Raw genomic sequence first — 15,013 nt, forward strand, 5'->3', positions numbered from 1 at the left:
ATCGATGTCAAGCCAAACCGAAGCAAACCCAACCAAACCAAACCCAATCTAACCCAACCCCAACCCCAGCCACGCCCAGCCAGTCACATATAATTATTCAATTAACCAAATGGCGTCATAAATTAGCGACTATATGGCGTATGGTCAAAGGGTTTTACCATGGCCAATGTCAGTGTCAGCCGCTAATTGTGACTGGTGTGGAATGCCGTTGATTTAGTTCATCACTTGGCCCCTATGAATATGCAAGTGACAGTCGATATCCACATGTCGCCGGAGATAATGTCCGGGGTGGAAGATAGAATTTCACTTTTTGCCCAGAGACTGGGAGAAATCTCACAAGGTTGTTTATAGAATTTAAATGCTACATTTATTTTCTACTACAAAAATCTGAAGCTGTTCTTTAAAGCTTAAAATCATGGTACCCAAACCAAAATTCAAGTATAGCTTTCAATAGTTTCCCACTTGAATCAAAGGGTTACCACGTAGGTTTCACATATTATCTACTCAGTTCTCCGCTGTATGCAATAATTTCTCACACTCACGCACAATTTATCAGCTCGACTGGGTGCATATACATATCTACATGATTCATATAGTGCACCCAGTTCCAGTTTTCCCAGTCAGCTGTTTTGCAGCAGCTTAATTGGCGATTGATCTCGAATTTGACACGCGGCCACCATGGCGTATGCGCGATATTCGCTACAGCGAACTCTGTTTGGCTGTTTGACTGTTTGGCTTACCTGGTGCACCTGCTGCACGCCGCTCAGTTACGCTCCAAAATCCACAAATCCTTTGGCTGCAACTGCAACAACAACCAATTCTGGCAGTTCGCGAACGTCGCATACATTCTACACAGGTTCGACTCGGATATCCACAAGATACTCGACGTTTCGACCTATCTCTCTATGGCGATTTCGATTTTGGCTTATGGAAATCACTGGCACTTCACATGGTTGCTCAGATATGCGGTGGTAAAGCTTCGATTTTGGCTATTTTTGACTTGGCTTCGGCTTCGGCTTTCGGCTTCAACACGCACACACTCACACACACATCACTCACACACTCGCCCGCAAGAATGGCGATGGATACGAATATATTTATTTGATACCGAATCGGTATCACAAAGAATCGGAGAGGCTGGCTGGCTTTCTGGCTTTTAAGCTGTTTGGTTGTTTGGTTGTTTGGCTGACGACAAGCGATCGCGGAAACGAGAGAACTTCGAGAGATGTGTTTTTCTGTTCTTGAGGCGCGACTATCAGCGTTTAACTCTTATTTTACTTTGTTTTATGGCCGCAAAAACCGCGAACGATTACAGAGCAGAAAAAAAGTGATTAGAGGGCTATATATTCGTATTGATATTCGGATTCGTGTCGTGTCGGGCGGGCGGGCGGCGGTTGTAATAAGCGATTTTCGATTTGGCGACACTCTGGACGAACGCTTTTTCGGTTCCGTACAACGAGCGTTGAGCGCAAAAAACTGAATGAGCGTCCAAAGCGGCCGAGGCAAGGCAAACAGGCAGGCAAAAGCGATCCGGAGACGGAGCAGAGCCGAGCAGCAACAGCAGCAACAACAGCGGCAGCAGCAGCAGCAGCAGCAGCAACAACAGCAGCAACAACAGCAGCAACATCACAGCAACAGCAGCAACATCGGCGGCCCAGCAGCAACTACAAAAACAACCAGCAGCTAGTTAGTTAGTTTTGAGCTCGTGGTAGTGAGAGTCGATCGCACACACACACACACCAACACACACACACACTCGAACACAAAGGCAAGTTGCTTAAGTCGCTCAAAGCGCCATTTAAGTTGAGTAATTAAAACGAGCGAGTGTGCCTGTGTGTGCGAGTGCGATTAATTATTAATCAAGCCGAAAAAACAACAAGCAACCGCTAAGGCAACAATAACAAACAAGCCACAGTCACAATTACAATATTTCAACTCTCTCAGTCGCAGTCGCAGTCGCAGTCTTCGGTCTACAGTCTCCAGTCTACAGTCTACACAGTGCCCAGTCCACAGTCTTCTGTCTCAGCTGCGATCTCGACTTTCTTTGGGCCTCTCTTCAAGCCAAAGCTGTTACACATTTGACTTTTCGGCGCTGCGGCAACTGGTTCGGTTTATTTTTGGCTCTAAATCTCGGGCTCCGGCTTCTCGAGACTGCAGCGCTGCTAATGCAAATCTAAATTGATTGCAAAATGCTTAGAGTCGGAGCAGACAATCTTTCGAGTCGATCGGCGTTGCCGGATTGTTTGACTAGTTAAAGTTATAGGAGTTAGATCGGGTCAGATATGCCAAAGTGAGAGTTTTGTGGAGCAAGACCCGCTGAGCAATATCTGATAAAAAGAACACAAGCCTCGTTAATCGGATATGTAGATATTTTCTAATGCGACTTTTCCATTTAATAAAATAATTAATCTATTTATAATGATACAAATCTGATATTACTAGAAATGAGTTATAATATAAATAAGAATAAGCATAAGTCTAAATATCACAGGAACAAAAGACAAGGTTTCATAAATTTAAATCCCTTAAAAGCATTATTTTCTAAGAATATCAATCATACGCCTCGTGTGCCCAACCATCTGGCAACGCGCTCTGCCCAAATCCATGCTGCAAACTTAATTGATGCCGCTGATCTTGTGGCCCTGTCGCTGCTGCTGCTGCTGTTGTTGCTGTTGTTGTTGCTGCTGCTGCAGCGTAATTAAAATATTGCACTTGTTACTTTTTCCAGCTGCTGCCCGAGTCGCGGCGTCTCTTTCGCACAGCCTTTCCTTTCATATTGTCTGTGGCACAGGAACACAAGTGCCACAAAACAACGAGCTGAGCCGAGGAGTAGAAAAAGCACAACAAGCATGCTGACAACATCGACTTCATCGTTCGCCGTGTGTCGTGTATTAAAACTTGTTCATTGGAATTTTCTAATAAATCAATAAACGCAGACAACACAGTGCCAGGGGGTGGGGTGCGGGTCCAAAGGGGTTCCAGAGGGGATCCAGAGGGGGCTCTAAAAAGGGGGCTCGAGGGGACCAGCGTTGTCTTGGCACACAGCTGGCGGCATCGACGGACCGACGGACAGATAGCCGCACGCATCTCGCAGATTGCGCATTTTATAAATAGCCGCAGCATTTTTTGTTTTGTTTTGTTTTTGTTTTTTTTTTTTTTAAGGTTATGGAAAATTTTAGTTGTTGTTATTATTTCTCGCTATTTTCCTTTCCAACTCGATCACCAGATCGCGATTGTAGGCTATGGCCAACCGGCAACATTGACAACACTTTCACACAGTGGATGCACCAAGAGAAATTAAGATCTTCAAGATAATTCACTAACCAGCAAGTTAAAAATCTAAACAAAAATATTGCATTTTATTTGTATAGCTAATTTTAAAAACGAATGTAATAACAGCACAGAGAGCTTAATGAAGGCTTACTGAATTATAATACATTTAAAATTCATTTTTCCTAATTATTATCATAACTTTTTTTTTCTTGTGTACCAATTGTTGCTTGTCGGCCAGCATTTCCGTAAATAAAGCGCTTGGGAAGTGGCAATTAAGTTAACTGTGGGCCGGCCACAACAATCAGGTAAACGCTGTAAATTGAACGCCAATCGATTGGCATTTTTTACATTTACTCGTATTTTTCTATATTTTCTATTCGAGGCGATGGCTTCCTATTCTCTTTGCACAATGGCATTGCGGCATTTCGATGCGGTAATAAACGAGGACGCTTGATTTTTGTGCGTTTATCGCGCGACGGCAACAATGTTGCCACTAAATTTGTCATGTTCCAGCCGATATGCTAATAGGTCTAATAGCTTTCGATTTGGCCCGCTTTACAAGCGACGAGTCCGTTCGGCACATTCTAAATGTAAATAAAATGGAAATTCCTTAGAGTGGCACCAACGGCAGCCGCAAAAAAAAAATGAAGAGTGGAGGGGAAAAAACTTGTAGAACAGGAGGAGGCACTTGTTGAGAACTTGGCTGCCTTGTTAAACGAGCCTGCAACACCCCAGCAGCAGCAGCAGCAGCAGCAGCAGCAACAACATCAACAATAAACAATGTTGCAATGCTTAATTATTTCAGCGGCAAGGAATTCCTCGGCGCAAACTTGAACTGCTTCTGGACTGTGGATGTTGCATGTTGCTGCCGCCGTTGTTGTTGCTGCTGCACCAGCAACTCGATTGCGCTGCCTTACACTTGAGGTCGTCTGCTGCCTGGATATGCTTTTTCTTCGTTTTTTTGCAGGTAGCCAGAGCGAGATGCAGGCCTCAATCTCAATCTCAGTCACGTTGGTCAACGGCACCGAAGCGTCTGTGGCCAAGTCCCTTTGCCGATGCGATGCTGCTGTTGCTGTTGCTGTTGCTTTTGCAGTTGCTGTTGCGGTCTGCCGCACCTATTTGTAATGCATTAATGGCCCAGAGGCCACAGAAAAAAGAGCCAAGAGCTTGGAAAAGAGCCGATTGACATTAAGCTGCCCATTCGGCATATGGAGAGATCAATACCTCTGATAAATGGCAAGTAGCAGGCCGAAATTATTAATGCCAACATCGGTTAGGCATAATTGTTTCGGTGAACATCGTACTGGGATGTTGCAAGATGGGAAAAGGTTTATGGGCAGCTAAAAGCTTCGTTGAAAACCTTTTAGACTCGATTGCTTTGTTAGATGCATTTTCAGAGACTTTTAAAGTTTCTTGTTTACACATTCATAGTTTATTCCAAGCTCAAAATTCATACTGGGGGTCCGGAGTATAATAAGCTACTGTTGAAGGCTTTCTCCGGCAAATGCAGCGATACTGGTCACAAACCCTGTCGTCCTTTCCATCGCAGATATAGGGAGTGTTTTGAGGCCTTGCCACGGTGAGAAAAACACCTAAAAACAGAAAACCGATCGCCAGCCAGTTCATCTTGAGGATATCCATATCAGACCGACCGAGACCTAACTAAACTTGAAAGGTTTCAACTTTATTTGAACTAAAAGCGTATCTAATATTTTAAACTAATTTTTGTGGCTATAAAGCGTGTAAAATTTCAGTTTCAAAAACTCTGAACTTAAAACTTTCCACGTTCTTACTCTCATTTTCAACTTGTATTTTTACCTAATAAATAAATCATATTATAGTTTACAAACTTAACTCGTGAGCTAAGATTTTTTTTTCCCCAAACATTCTTTCCCAATTACCAGCGCTTTGTCAAGTTCATTGCCACAAGAGTTCACGGTACTTGTGCCCCCTGAAATCTGCCCAAAATCTCCCCCAGACATCTGCTTCAAATTAAGAGATTCCAACCGAGGTCTTCGAACATGACTCACATGGAGGTTAGTCGAGTCGATTTCCCAGCAGAATGCAAATTGCTTTCCGCTCCTTCGCTCGAATTTGAATTTGAATCCATTTGCCCCCAACTAAGGCATGTGACAAGAGCGTTAATTGAACTTTGCCTATATTATATTTGTTCGGAGTGAACTTTGCCATTGTCTAGACAAATTAAGAACAGACGAGCGACTGAAATTTATGTATGTCGCCCGGAGGCAGTGCGGTGAATAGTGTTTAATTGTTTGCTTTGGGGCCACGCGGCGTATGCGCAACGTTCGTGGTTGGCTCTTCGGCGTTTTTTCGTCCATTCGTGATAAGCGCCGTCAGTTTGTCTGGCAATGAGATCGCTGTCAGCTAGCAGCTGGTGTTCTGCTACTCTGGTGTTCTGGTATTCTGGTGTTCTGGTGTTCTGGTATTCTGGTGTTCCGATGCCCTGATCTTCTGGGTGTGTGATGTCATAAGTCAACACAAGAGGAATCTATGCTATATGGCGATCGGATCGGGGATCGTTAATTAAAATTTCCAGCGAGTACTTCATTAGCATCGTCGTCAGCTGCCACGCGTTGCTCAGCTGCCGCGCTCCAATGCTTAATTAATAAATCAACGCGACACTTGCACTCCATGGCCGATGGCCGTATCTGTTGCCCCGATGATGAGATGAGATGCGATGCGATGAGATGAGACGAGGCGTTGGGGAGGATGAGATGCTCGCCGAGATTCGAGATTGTTGCCATGTTGCCGGCCAGACAAATTGACGCGACATTCCATGTCTGTGGGCGGGGAGTTGCCGGTGGTCCGCTTGTCCGGTGGCTAATAAAAATGTTAAATATAGCCGCCGCCGATGATGACATCTGTGCCATCAAAGCGGAAACGGAAGCGTTTCTAATCGCCTGCCACGGATCTCAGAGTGGGCCCTACATCTCCTCCATCTCTCAATTGAAGTCCATTGACTCAAGATCAGGCATTTCCTGGTAATCTCTGAAGATATCAGCTTACTTCTTATTGTCACTCATGTAGAGTGCTGAACTTTAGTATATTCAATTAAAAGAACGATATTAAAAAGCGATCTTAATGTGATCTTGTGGAAATATATTTATATTTTCATTACAAAATGTATAAAAGATAAACAGTATTTGATTTAAATAAAAGTACCTAATAAAAACATCTATAAATTTCTCCACTTAATGGACGCTTGACTCAATCACTCACTCGCCAGCACGTAAAATGCATATCTTGGGACAATTCATCATAGAGACAAATGACTTTTGTGCGCCGCAGCTAGATATCTCCGACTTTTCCTAGTATAGTTTCGAAGGAATCAGAACTTAGTCATCGGCGCTGGCATGCACTGCAGAATGTAGTTAATAACAAACCTAATCGAGCTAAAATAGCACAAGAGAGTGACTGGCGAATGCGATTATTTAATAATTGTGGCAAATGCGCGGCAAAATAATTACACTACACTGGTGTTTCACACCGAAGTAAACAATAAAAGCGTTGATAGAAGCGGGCAAAACAATCACAATTAGAAAAATATGCAGTCGAAGTGTTAGCTAGTAAAATTGCTAAATTGCAACTGGGCGCGCGTCGCGTTTTAGTTTTTCAGTTTCTAAAAATAAAGCGAAGCAAATAAATTTACATTTTTAATTGCAATTATCGCTGGCTATTGTTGTAGTTGCTCGCTAGCTACTGTTTGCCTTTGGCGTTTCGTTTCGAACAATTAAGATGATTTATTAGAAGCGCGTTTTTATGAGACGCAGTACAAAAGAAATGGAAATTAAATGGAAATTACTCAGATATATTTATGCTCCGCGGTGATCGCATATACAAATTGATTTATCACATCTGTCGCCTGCTGCCTATTGCCTATTGCCGATTGCCTATTACTTTTTGCCTGGCACATAATTACAATCAAGACAATTCCAGGCTGATTTCATAACCGGAGACGAAAGCTAATTGCCATTTTATGCTGTCACTGAAGACCGTCTCAGAGCATAAAGATCACAAAATTATTTGAATTTGAATGGATATTAAAAATGTTAATGAAAAAGTCGTAAAAATTTCATAGAGCGAAATTAAAGAGGAAAATCGTAAAAACAAATTTAAACGACTATTGCCCGTCTGCGGTTCAAGAGCAGCTCCATTAACGAACTGCCCCACATATACATATTTATGTCTTTTTGGGGGCGGCACACTAGGCACACTAGGCACACTAAGGCACGACCAGGAAATGCAGATCCATCACGTTGGTTCCCGTGTGGCCGGTGAGCACGTGGTGCTCGCCCTGCCCGAGATTCTTGTAGAAGCTGTAGCTGTCGCAGTTCCTCAGCGTTTCAGCCAGTTCATCGAGCGTGTGATCGCCCAAATACGATTCCACTACGCTGCTGTCGCCGATGGCACCGGCTGCATCGGTGGGTCCGTCGATGCCATCGGTTCCGGCGCTCAGGAAGGTGCAGTCCCTCAAGGTCTCGTCGCGGTGGAGAGCCTGCGACATCAGCAGGGCCAAGTGCTGACTCCTGCCGCCCAATCCTTGACCTGTGACCTGTAAAATTGATTGATTAAATACTTAGGGGTATTATTGAAATATGTTCTACAAACTTTTATGACTGGCTCTCCTCCACAAATCAAGAACAATGGCTTCTTGCTGCTTAAATGCTCTTCTAGGGCCCTCCTGAATCCTGGGAAACTCTTCTCTCCGAAGGCGTACTTCTCCCTCAGCTGCGGATCCCGAATGCCCTGATGCTTGGCCTCCTGGATGCCCTGCAGCAATCTCTGGTAGTCGCCAGCAACTTGGGAAACGTCTCCTTGAACCGCACAACTGAGCACGCAGGGAATGTAGCCCAGCTTCTCAGCTTCCTGGGCGGCTGTGGATGTAGCTATCACATTGCTGCCCACAATGAAGACTTTGTGTTCCGGCAGCAGAGGATTTTCCTGCTCGTTTGTCGCCTCAAAAACCTTTTGAATCTCCGGGGAGAGTTCTTCCCACACCTGATGCTTCTTAAGGATGTCGGAAGGGGATGCTCCAGCCACGGGTTGAATGGTGGGACCACAGGCAATCAGCTCTAGGGGATCTCCTATGATATCGCTGAGTACGAAGGTCACCAGGAGTCCTGCATTGGCGGCGAACCTGGCCAAGCGACCACCCTTGATGTCTGAACAGGCAATCCTCACGGCATTCAGTTCCTGGATGCTGGCACCGCGTTTCATCAGCTTGTCCGCAATGGAACGTTTGTCTTCCAAGGTCAACGGAGAACGGGGCAAGGGCAACAGGGCAGATCCACCGCCTGATATGAAGACAAAGAGTATGTCCTGCGGCGTCATCTTCTCGGCCAGCTGCTTGATTTCCCGGGCTGCTTTTAGAGCCTGCTCATCTGGCAGATTATTGGGCGCCCCTTCGAGGACACTCAAACCAGGAGCAATGGATTGTTGGCATTGTTTGAGGGTGTTCACGGGGACACTGAGGACTCCACCGGCTGAGCAGCTTCCCAGATCCTGGTGCACTTTGTTGGCCATTCCCAGGACGGCCTTTCCAAAGCCCACGATGTGGCAGGTCTTCCCGCTTATCACCTGCCGTTCGCCATCCAGTTTTATGAAGGTCTCCGCGGGGGTTTCCCCGACTTGGGGCCGCAAATCGAACCTCTGGAAGTCGGCGAATATCTTCTCCGGATGCACTGCATTCACCGCCTGGGCGAAGATCTGCCGCATTTGCTCCCAAGTCTGTCGCTTGGCCATTATGTAAGGTGTTCGGGGCTGCTGACACGGGCGATCTTAATCAGATGAGCGGTGCTAAAAAATCCGGATTTACTTATCATTTTTACTTATCAAAACAGCTGACAACCCTGGACTGCAACAAGTGGTTGGTTCGTCAAGCAGTTCAATCAGCTGACTGTTGACTGCTTTAATCATTAGCGATAACATTAAAATCAAATAGTGCGTTCAATATCCATTCGGAATAATGTTTAATTTTATAATTGTGTAAAACATAGCACGACCATGAATGTAAGACACGTCAGGTTTAAATAGTCAATACAAATATTTCCAACAGTTGAAGGAATACCCCTCCTCTGTAAGCGCTATATGTCCCAAGCTGGCTGCTACGACATGCGGTGTCTGTAATGTTAAGTTAACAGGGACTGTTAATTTAAATGTAGCTCGAAATAAATGTAACTGATAATTACAATATACAAAATCAGCGGCATTGATTTAATTAGATAACGAAAGCCTAAGTCAGTGTTTGCCGCATTGTGCAGTCACAGTTATATTCAAACGGGCGTGAGTGCAGCTTGGAATTAATTTGGTTACTTAAGGTGTTGGCAAAACAATTAATTAGCCTAACTTATTAGCTAATAAACTTTTTCATTGATTATTTATGGTGTGCAACACTTGACTTTCACTAATGCAGAAAATATTTCAACCGTGAATGTGTCAATACAAATATTCGACTTTTTGCTTGTTATTTTAATAATGTTTGTTTTCTCTTGTTTTTGTGGTTAAATTTTATTTAAATTCACCCAAATTAAATTCATTCTTTTTTATTTAATGGATAGGATTAACTTACTTGTGAAACTTTCGATTTCATGCCACATTTTAATATACAAAAGCGATTAGAAAAGCGAAAAAAATGGGCCCGTGAAGTCAGTTGTTTGCAGTGCTTTTCCCAACTCATTAGACCCGCCAACCACGCGAACCTAACTACAACCACTTTCGTTCTCGGTTGACACCAATCGCACCACCGTTTGACACCACCACTTGCCCCAGTGTGGGTGCTTATGTATGCCAACGTCTCAATCCGTTGCCAATAGAAGATCGTGGCCAGCGATATCCGCTCCACTTAAATAGCAACCACTTTCGGAGGCCGGAACCCAGTTTACCACCGAGCTTAGAAGAGCGAGTATTTGGGATATGAAGTCGACGGCGTTGCTCTTTTTGTTGGGTGAGTGGATCTTAGAGTTCCTAAAAAGTTAAAGATAACTATATTTTGCATCCCCTTGAGCAGCTTTTCTGGGGAGTGCGTCTGCCAATCCTCTTCTGGGTCTTGTGGATCCCGCCTGCCAAGTGGTTCGGGGGGAATGTCCCCACAAAAACATCTCCTTCTGGCTGTACTCAAAGTATATTCCATATAATCTCATTTAAATTTGTGTATAAATATGTTCTAAAACACCTTGCAGTTCCACCCGGAATAAGCCCATCCTGCTGGATCCCCTCGATCTCAATCCGTGGGACTTCCAGCCGCCGCGTCCCCTCAAGATCCTCATCCATGGCTACACAGGATACCGCGATTTTGCGCCCAACTCCTACATCCGCCCCGTACTCCTGGACCACGAGGACGTGTACGTGATCTCCATCGATTACGGACCATTGGTGCGGTATCCCTGCTACATCCAGGCGGTCCAGAATCTCCCGCTGGTCAGTCGGTGCTTGGCGCAGTTGATCTACAACCTGGTGGGCCGAGCAATAGTGCCAAACGACCAGATCCACCTGATCGGTTTTAGTTTGGGTGCCCAAGTGGCGGGTCAGACGGCCAACTATGTGAGTAGGAAGCTGAAGAGGATCACGGGACTGGATCCTGCCAAACCTCTATTTATCCTCGGTCCGAATTCGAGGAGATTGGATGCAGGAGACGCCGAATTCGTGGACGTCATCCACACGGATGTTTTCGGTCGGGGGTTCTGCGTGCCGCGGGTCACGTGGACTTCTATCCCAACTTCGGGCCCCAGCAGCCCGGCTGCTCGGAGGAAAATCCTCAGGATCCTGGCAGCTGCAATCACGAGAGAGCGCCTCGCTACTACGCCGAGTCCATAAACACCACGGTGGGTTTCTGGGGACGTCGCTGCTCCGATTGGTTGGTCCATCTCCTTGGACTGTGTCCCACGTCGGGAGATCAAGCAACGATGGGATACCACGTCTCGGAAAAACTCAGGGGTTCGTACTTCCTCAACACTGCTAGCAAAGAATACTTCGCCCTGGGCAAACTGGAGGATGTGGATAATACGAAACTGCTGGCGAAGTTCCATCTGAATCTGGACGAAAATGAAATCGGGTCTGACCTTGAACCGCAGCTGTTGGAGGGTTTCCTCGACATGAAGAAGGTGAACGTGATTGGGAAAATAGACAAGGAAGATTTGGGTTCAAATCTGAACTGGATTGAAATAGAAAAGAGTTTAAGAAGAAAGCTTATTTAGTTAAATTAAATTATAGAAAATAATAAATAAATCATTGATAAGATAAGGTATTTGAAGGTATTTTGAATAATTCAAAATGGTCATGGAAATGTTTACGAGGGAATTTATTGGTAAAGCTTTTCGAAAAATATGAAAGCCTATAGAAAATGTATTCCTTAAACAATTCACTTTGTACAATTTATTAATTTACATTTATAATTCATCTAATTATCATACCTGGCAGAGTTCCCTTACCAATCATAGCTCTCTACTCGCATTTAAAATTTTCATTACCAGTTTCTAATGCCCAACCCCACCCGCAGCAACCTTGACCCACTGGCTCCACCCACCCGCCACCACCTTGAGAAGCCTTGACTCTTTATCACCTGTCGGCAAATATTTTATATGCGCCCCCATGTTCCAAGCCAATTTCAATGTCAGGTCGTGCAAATTTAATAGAATTGTCGCTAGAACGCGCGCTTAGATTAGTTTAGACCTCAGACATGAGCAAGTATATCGCGGGGATCCTCCTCCTAACAATCTCCGGTTTCTGCAGAGGGGAACAGCAGCTGCGAGGCTGGCTGCCCGAGTTCTGTGTTTTCGGGGAGCAAACGTGTCCCAATTCGCGGATTTCCTTTTGGCTCTACACCAAGTGAGTGGAATCAAGGATTGGATTCAAAGTGAACTGTGTTCTAACTTTTTACACAGCCAAACCCGCGATAATCCCGTTCAGTTGGACCCCCTCAACCTCAGCAAGAATGCATTCCAACCCGCCCTGCCACTGAAAATACTCATCCATGGGTTCATAGGAAACAGGAACCTGACGCCCAATCTGGAGGTGAGGGATGTGCTGCTCCAGCACCAGCCTGTGAACGTGATATCCGTGGACTACGAGACGTTGGTCCGCTGGCCGTGCTACTTCCCTTGGGCGGTGACCAATGCCCCGATCGTCTCCGAGTGCCTCGGCCAGATGATAAACAACTTGGTGTCCTCTGGCATCAGCAGGCGGGAGGACATCCACCTGATCGGCTTCAGCTTGGGCGCCCAGGTGGCCGGGATGGTGGCCAACTATGTGAGCCAGCCCCTGGCCAGGATCACCGGTCTGGATCCCGCGGGTCCTGGCTTCATGATGCAGAGTTCGCTGCAGCAGAAACTGGATGCCAGCGACGCGGACTTCGTGGACATCATCCACACCGATCCGTTCTTCTTCTCCATGCTGCCGCCGATGGGTCACGCGGACTTCTATCCCAACCTCGACCAGCTGAACCAGCGGGGCTGCAGCTACATCAGCAACTGGAGGTTCTACAACTGCAATCACTACAGGGCTGCCGTCTACTACGGAGAGTCCATAACTTCGAGCAGGGGCTTTTGGGCTCAGCAGTGCGGCGGTTGGTTCGACTTCTTCTCGCAGCGCTGCAGCTTCTACTCCAACATGCCCAACTCCCAAATGGGTTACTTTGTTTCGGAGGAGTAAGTTTTGAATTGGGTTTTCTTTTTATCAAATCTAAGATCTCCCTCTTTCCTTTCAGTGCCTCTGGCTCGTACTTTCTTACCACCCACGAGGTTTCGCCCTTCGCCAAAGGACCTCTTGTAGAAGTCGAGTTCGAGATCTCAGAACATCGCTAGTTTTTAGAGCTCTTGTTAACTTTAAGCTTATTGTTCTTGTTACCAAAGATGTCTTTTATAATTACATTTTATACTAATCTTTTTTACTCAGCAAGCGGAATTCAAATCTTTTTTGATAAATTGTCAAGCTAGTGTAGGTCCGTTCGACCAATTCTCAGTTCAAACCCCGAGTTCAACCCGACAATACCTATTTTTACTTTTATAATTTTGGAAGTAGTTTTCGCTTTTTTCACCAACATGTATTTACGAGTATTTTTGCACGGTTCCGAGAGGTCTCGGCGCGATCCTTTGATAAGAGTTAAGCCGAACGGTGTGATACGCGACCTGAAACGCGAGTTGGAGAAACGTACCCAAATTCCCGCTGACGGTCAGAACATACAGTTCGTGGACGCGGTGTGCTACGACGAAGTGCCCCTGTCGCTCCTGGCCAGCAGGTGCCTGAGCTTCGGCCAGCCTTTTGGAGTGGAGGAGCACATGGGGGACCTGCGGGCCTTCTACAGGGACATTCCCATGTTCCGCATGCGGTTCCTGTCGGACGCGGAGTGCGGATCGTCGCGCTCGCCCCGGTTCGACGAGCGGGAGCTGGAGTGGCCGCTGGAGGTGAGGTCGCGCATCTGCCAGCTGGTGGGCAGCTGCTCCTCCATGATGTCTTCCTCCGTGCAGCAGTCCAGCTCCAGTTGCGTGCGCTCCGGCTCGGGCAGTGGCGACGAGTGTCCTTCGGACAGTGCAAGTGGCGGCTCCGGCACCTCGGGCAGCTCCGGCTCGGCCTCCGGCGGATGCACGCAGGCGGCCAGCCGCAAGTGCTGTCCTCCGGGACAGGTGTTGGACGAGAACGACAGCTGTCACAGCAAGTGCGACGTCCTGTGCTGCGTCGCAGAGCAGGGGGATCGACCTCCGTACGCCAGCGTGATGCCCGAGGACCGGCGCTTCGGGCTGGTGATCACCAACGACGAGGACCCCTGCGACTGCGACTTCAACTGCATCCTGGTGTTCCTCGTGGAGCAGTTCCACCTGGCCGAGGACGCCGCCAGCCTGAAGTTCAGCCAGTGCACCTCGGCCGTCGCCTTCGACTGCGCCCTGCTGATCGTCTGCGAGGACAGCGGCACCAGCGACTGGGTCCTGAACGCCACGCGGCCCATGTGCCCGCCCTTCAAGTGCACCAGCCTGATCAAGCACTTCGACATGGTGCGCTGCACCTTCGTGATCCCGATGGTGATCAACCGGGCCCTCTGCCGCATCTTCAACGTGATCGAGAAGCAGAACTGCGGCCTGGACACCAGCAAGTGGTGCGTGATGAGCAAGACGGCCCTGGACCCCTGCTCCGCCGAGTATCCCTCCAAGGTGATCTACGACGACGCCATCAACTACGAGATCGTGGCCTACATCGACAAGGAGAGCCAGGAGTACATCGACAAGCACTGCCATAAGATCCGCTACATGATGTGGCACCTGCCCGTGGACTTCTGCCACTCCTCGGCATGTTCCAAAATCTAGAGTAACCACCCATAGAGTAGTGTTCCCAAATTCAACGTTACCAATTGTCAAACTGTCAGTCCTAAAATCGTGTAGTCATCTGTGTACCAAGGAAGCTGATGAACGTGTATCGCTAAATATACGGCCAGTTCCTAATTTGATTTTTTACTATTCTATGGAAAGTCTCTAGTCGAGATTATTTAACTTTAAGGGAAGTTACATCATTTATCAATAGTTTTATGAGTGACTCTCTCGGATTTTTGGTGTAACCATTTTAAAGCGCCACTAGCGGACAGAAGAGACTGTCAAATCGTTTAGGTTCAGCTTCCGTCCGTTAACATTCGGGTGGCTCTCTCGTTTGTCAGCAGAAAGCTTTTCGAGCAGCCACCGAAATCGAAAACGAAAACGAAAGACTTCAGACACGAACTTGACAGTCAGTGGCTCGCTGG

At 46.7% G+C, this 15,013-nt stretch overlaps 6 protein-coding genes across 6 annotated transcripts in view; 3 read left to right on the top strand and 3 right to left on the bottom strand.

The window, feature by feature from the left end:
- The window catches only part of LOC108092493 (protein decapentaplegic), a 32,907-nt gene extending 31,427 nt beyond the window's left edge, over positions 1-1,480 (bottom strand). Inside the window, exon 1 of the mRNA XM_017192088.2 lies at positions 741-1,480. Coding sequence (XP_017047577.1) covers positions 741-843 — 103 coding nt within the window. The 5' untranslated portion in view covers positions 844-1,480. The remainder of the gene's footprint in view (positions 1-740) is intronic.
- A 3,202-nt stretch (positions 1,481-4,682) lies between these two features.
- LOC108092349 lies at positions 4,683-4,919 on the bottom strand. The gene has a single exon (XM_017191883.1). The coding sequence runs from the start codon at positions 4,912-4,914 to the stop codon at positions 4,717-4,719; it is 198 nt and encodes a 65-aa protein (XP_017047372.1). The 5' UTR covers positions 4,915-4,919; the 3' UTR covers positions 4,683-4,716.
- Positions 4,920-6,372: 1,453 nt separating this feature from the next.
- Positions 6,373-9,129, bottom strand: LOC108092547 (glycerate kinase). Its single transcript, XM_017192181.2, has 2 exons — positions 7,903-9,129; positions 6,373-7,846 (listed from the first exon to the last, which is right to left on the bottom strand). The coding sequence occupies exons 1-2, from the start codon at positions 9,034-9,036 to the stop codon at positions 7,517-7,519; spliced, it is 1,464 nt and encodes a 487-aa protein (XP_017047670.1). The 5' UTR covers positions 9,037-9,129; the 3' UTR covers positions 6,373-7,516.
- Positions 9,130-9,934: 805 nt separating this feature from the next.
- Positions 9,935-11,536, top strand: LOC108092307 (pancreatic triacylglycerol lipase). The gene is given in 4 exon segments (XM_017191841.2): positions 9,935-10,237; positions 10,301-10,412; positions 10,473-10,969; positions 10,972-11,536. Coding segments are annotated over 4 exon segments (1,155 nt in total). The 5' UTR covers positions 9,935-10,206; the 3' UTR covers positions 11,487-11,536.
- A 432-nt stretch (positions 11,537-11,968) lies between these two features.
- On the top strand, positions 11,969-13,091 carry LOC108092350 (inactive pancreatic lipase-related protein 1). The gene is made up of 3 exons (XM_017191884.1): positions 11,969-12,117; positions 12,174-12,935; positions 12,995-13,091. The coding sequence occupies exons 1-3, from the start codon at positions 11,969-11,971 to the stop codon at positions 13,089-13,091; spliced, it is 1,008 nt and encodes a 335-aa protein (XP_017047373.1).
- A 158-nt stretch (positions 13,092-13,249) lies between these two features.
- LOC108092588 lies at positions 13,250-14,720 on the top strand. Its single transcript, XM_017192235.1, has one exon. The coding sequence runs from the start codon at positions 13,329-13,331 to the stop codon at positions 14,583-14,585; it is 1,257 nt and encodes a 418-aa protein (XP_017047724.1). The 5' UTR covers positions 13,250-13,328; the 3' UTR covers positions 14,586-14,720.
- Positions 14,721-15,013: the final 293 nt, after the last annotated feature.

Source organism: Drosophila ficusphila, unplaced genomic scaffold (genome assembly GCF_018152265.1).
Source record: "Drosophila ficusphila isolate 14025-0441.05 unplaced genomic scaffold, ASM1815226v1 contig_412, whole genome shotgun sequence".
NCBI lineage: Eukaryota > Metazoa > Arthropoda > Insecta > Diptera > Drosophilidae > Drosophila > Drosophila ficusphila.

Bases quoted from the DNA above. Each gene is read 5' to 3' on its own strand.
- LOC108092349 (XM_017191883.1), bottom strand. From the start codon at position 4,914: ATGGATATCCTCAAGATGAACTGGCTGGCGATCGGTTTTCTGTTTTTA.
- LOC108092350 (XM_017191884.1), top strand. From the start codon at position 11,969: ATGAGCAAGTATATCGCGGGGATCCTCCTCCTAACAATCTCCGGTTTC. The intron at 12,118-12,173 runs GTGAGTGGAATC...CTTTTTACACAG, and splicing joins TCCTTTTGGCTCTACACCAA to CCAAACCCGCGATAATCCCG. The intron at 12,936-12,994 runs GTAAGTTTTGAA...CTTTCCTTTCAG, and splicing joins GGTTACTTTGTTTCGGAGGA to TGCCTCTGGCTCGTACTTTC.
- LOC108092547 (XM_017192181.2), bottom strand. From the start codon at position 9,036: ATGGCCAAGCGACAGACTTGGGAGCAAATGCGGCAGATCTTCGCCCAG. The intron at 7,847-7,902 runs GTTTGTAGAACA...TCAATTTTACAG, and splicing joins GAGGAGAGCCAGTCATAAAA to GTCACAGGTCAAGGATTGGG.
- LOC108092588 (XM_017192235.1), top strand. From the start codon at position 13,329: ATGTATTTACGAGTATTTTTGCACGGTTCCGAGAGGTCTCGGCGCGAT.